A 2,496-nucleotide genomic window follows, 5' to 3' on the forward strand; every position below is an offset into this window, starting at 1 on the left:
TTCTCAGGCAACTCGGAGGTGGTGCTGGTGGTGGGGCTTGAGGCTGGGCTGCTGGCAGCCGTGGCCATGGCTGCCATCCCAGCACTTTGGCTGTGGATATGCAGATGAGGCCCCTTCTGCCCCGTGGAGCTGCAGCAGCAGAGCACATGAGGCAACGGCCAGGGGATTGTGCCCTCAGCAGCAGAGGTCCAGCTCCAGCACTGCCAGCAGCAATCTGCGCCCCGACAAGGTCTCTTCCGTGGAGAACCCATGGGCCATGCCCCTCTCCTTTCAGAAAGCACCAGCAGATGCAGGAATCAGAGTCCAGGAGCTCCATCCTGAGCAAAGAAACTTGAGCAGGAGAGAGCCAACAGCCCCCAAGCATCAGATCAACCTGACTGAGGGGACACAGCAGGGAAATCTGGGGGCTTCTGGCCCGCTTCAATTTGCTAAGCGGTCAAGGCTGCAAACCCAAGACCTGCTCTCTAGTTACACACCATCACCGCTCACCTCCTGGCACTGCCTCACGCACCCACTGAGGCTCACGAGGGCACCCCCTGCCCAGTGACAGTTTCTGCCAGAGCAGGTCCAGTGGCACATTTATCAGCAGGCGGTAAGCTGTACTTTTCGACTGTCACTTTTGAGTATCTTTGCCTAACAGTTGCCTTTATTCACCATGCTCCAGAAATATTTGAGCTCAGGCTGGATTGTCCCACACAGACTAACAGCACCTGGGCACAAACCGTTTTATAAAGTGCTGAGTAACGCCAAAGATCTGACATAGTCTGTGGGAGTTGCAGGTGCGTATAAAATGGAAATAAAGCATTCATGTTTTGACTAAGAAAATAGGACTTTTCTCAGGATTTGGGTGGGACTGGGGAGGTTTGGACCAGCTGCAAGTAGCATCTGGAGCCCCACTCAGTTACTGGTGCCAATTGTCAGTAGCTTCCACCCAGCAGCCCCAATCTGTCCCCTTTGGCCCCTCCTGGTCCCAGTGCCCCTCCCAGTAGGCCCGAGACCATCTCATTCCACCCCTGTTAGCCTCTGCTGGTTTCAGTCCCTCTCCCAGTAGCCCAGAACCAGTCCTAGTTCATCCTGATTATCCCCTGCTGGTCTCAGGATACCTCTCAGTAGCCCAAGGCAGCACCAGTCCATCCCGTTTAGCACCTGCCGGTCCCAGTCCCCCTCTCAGTGGCCCAGAGCAGGTCCCAGTTTGTCTGCTTTAGCGCCTGCTGTTCCCAGTCCCTCTGCCAGTAGCCCTGAGCTGGTCCCAGTTCATCCCCTTTAGCATGAGCTGGTCCCAGAGTCCCTCCCAGTAGCCCCTAACGGGTCCCACTCCATCCCCTTTAGCCTCAAATGGACCCAGTGCCCCTCCCAGTAGCACCGAGCCAGTCCCAGTCCAATGTTTTTGTCCCCAGCTAGTCCCAGTTCCCCTTCCAGTAGCCCCAAGCTGTTCACAGGCCATCCCCTTTAGCCTCTGCTTGTTCCAGTCACCCTCCCAGTAGCCCTGAGCAGCAACCAGTCACACCAGTTAGACCCAGCTGGTCCTAGTCCACCTCCCAGTAGCCTCAAGTCACACCCAGTCCGACCCTTTGTACGGAAATCCCGTTGCCAGAGGTCCGTGTTCACAAAGAAGACAGAGGAATGTTAACTTTATTCAGATAGAGTCCCCTGGAGTTGCCAAGTCCCGGTGAGGTCTCTCCCGTTGCCAGAGGACGCAGCCTCCTTTTGTCCAGATCTCCCTTTGCCCGCTGGCTGAGGCACTCGGGAGGTTCAGGCATCCCGACCCACCTGTTCCATGTTCCCCCTTAACATGGGCCCCCTTCCCAACACACATCCCACGTTTCATTAACTCCAACTTTATGCTGCCCAGGGCGGAGAAGTTAATACTCATCCGCCTGTGGAGCCTGCGTGCTCTTTCTCACAGTTCAAAAGTTTAGAACATCCTTGCTGCTGACCATATTAATGTTCCTACTGGCAAAGTATCTCCTTGTCTTCACCTTATAGGCTGCATACTCTGACTCCCACATTTATGAAAGATATTCTCCTCTTTGTTCCATCACTGCTATGTAAAACACCCCTGCTCTCCTTTTTGTTTTATCACTCATTTGTAAAGATACTCTGCTCTCTTTTTTTCTCAGTCTCTCCTTATTTCATCTTTACAAAGGTTAACCTCATTTTCTCCTCCTTATTCATCTTTGGTCTTGGAATTAGTCACAGAGACATCATCTCATTATTCTTTGTAGCCAATTCATTAGGTATGGCTACTACCTGCATTCCTCTGATCTTGGAAATAAGTTCTCGTCCCATTCTGATGTTGCCATGCCCAACAAAATACTCATGCCTCCTGTCTTTCTTCTGTAGTATTGTCTTTTTGTCAATACAGAACTGCAGAATCGAACTTTCAATCTAAATATATTATAACCCTCCCCTCGAAAATCAGTATGTGAACGCTTTACCCATTACAAATGAAAAAAAAATCTGTATATGGGTCTGATTCCATTTCTTTCTGTATTT

The 2,496-nt window shown here is 51.6% G+C and overlaps 1 protein-coding gene across 1 annotated transcript in view; it reads left to right on the forward strand.

Annotated features, from left to right (window-relative positions):
- LOC104275289 (antigen-presenting glycoprotein CD1d-like) overlaps nucleotides 1-335 on the forward strand; it is a 1,878-nt gene extending 1,543 nt beyond the window's left edge. The window contains exons 5-6 of the mRNA XM_009871210.1: nucleotides 7-97; nucleotides 268-335. Coding sequence (XP_009869512.1) covers nucleotides 7-97; nucleotides 268-335 — 159 coding nt within the window. The remainder of the gene's footprint in view (nucleotides 1-6; nucleotides 98-267) is intronic.
- The last annotated feature ends 2,161 nt before the right edge of the window (nucleotides 336-2,496 follow it).

Source organism: Apaloderma vittatum, unplaced genomic scaffold, assembly GCF_000703405.1.
Source record: "Apaloderma vittatum isolate BGI_N311 unplaced genomic scaffold, ASM70340v1 scaffold3076, whole genome shotgun sequence".
NCBI classification, from domain to species: Eukaryota; Metazoa; Chordata; class Aves; order Trogoniformes; family Trogonidae; genus Apaloderma; species Apaloderma vittatum.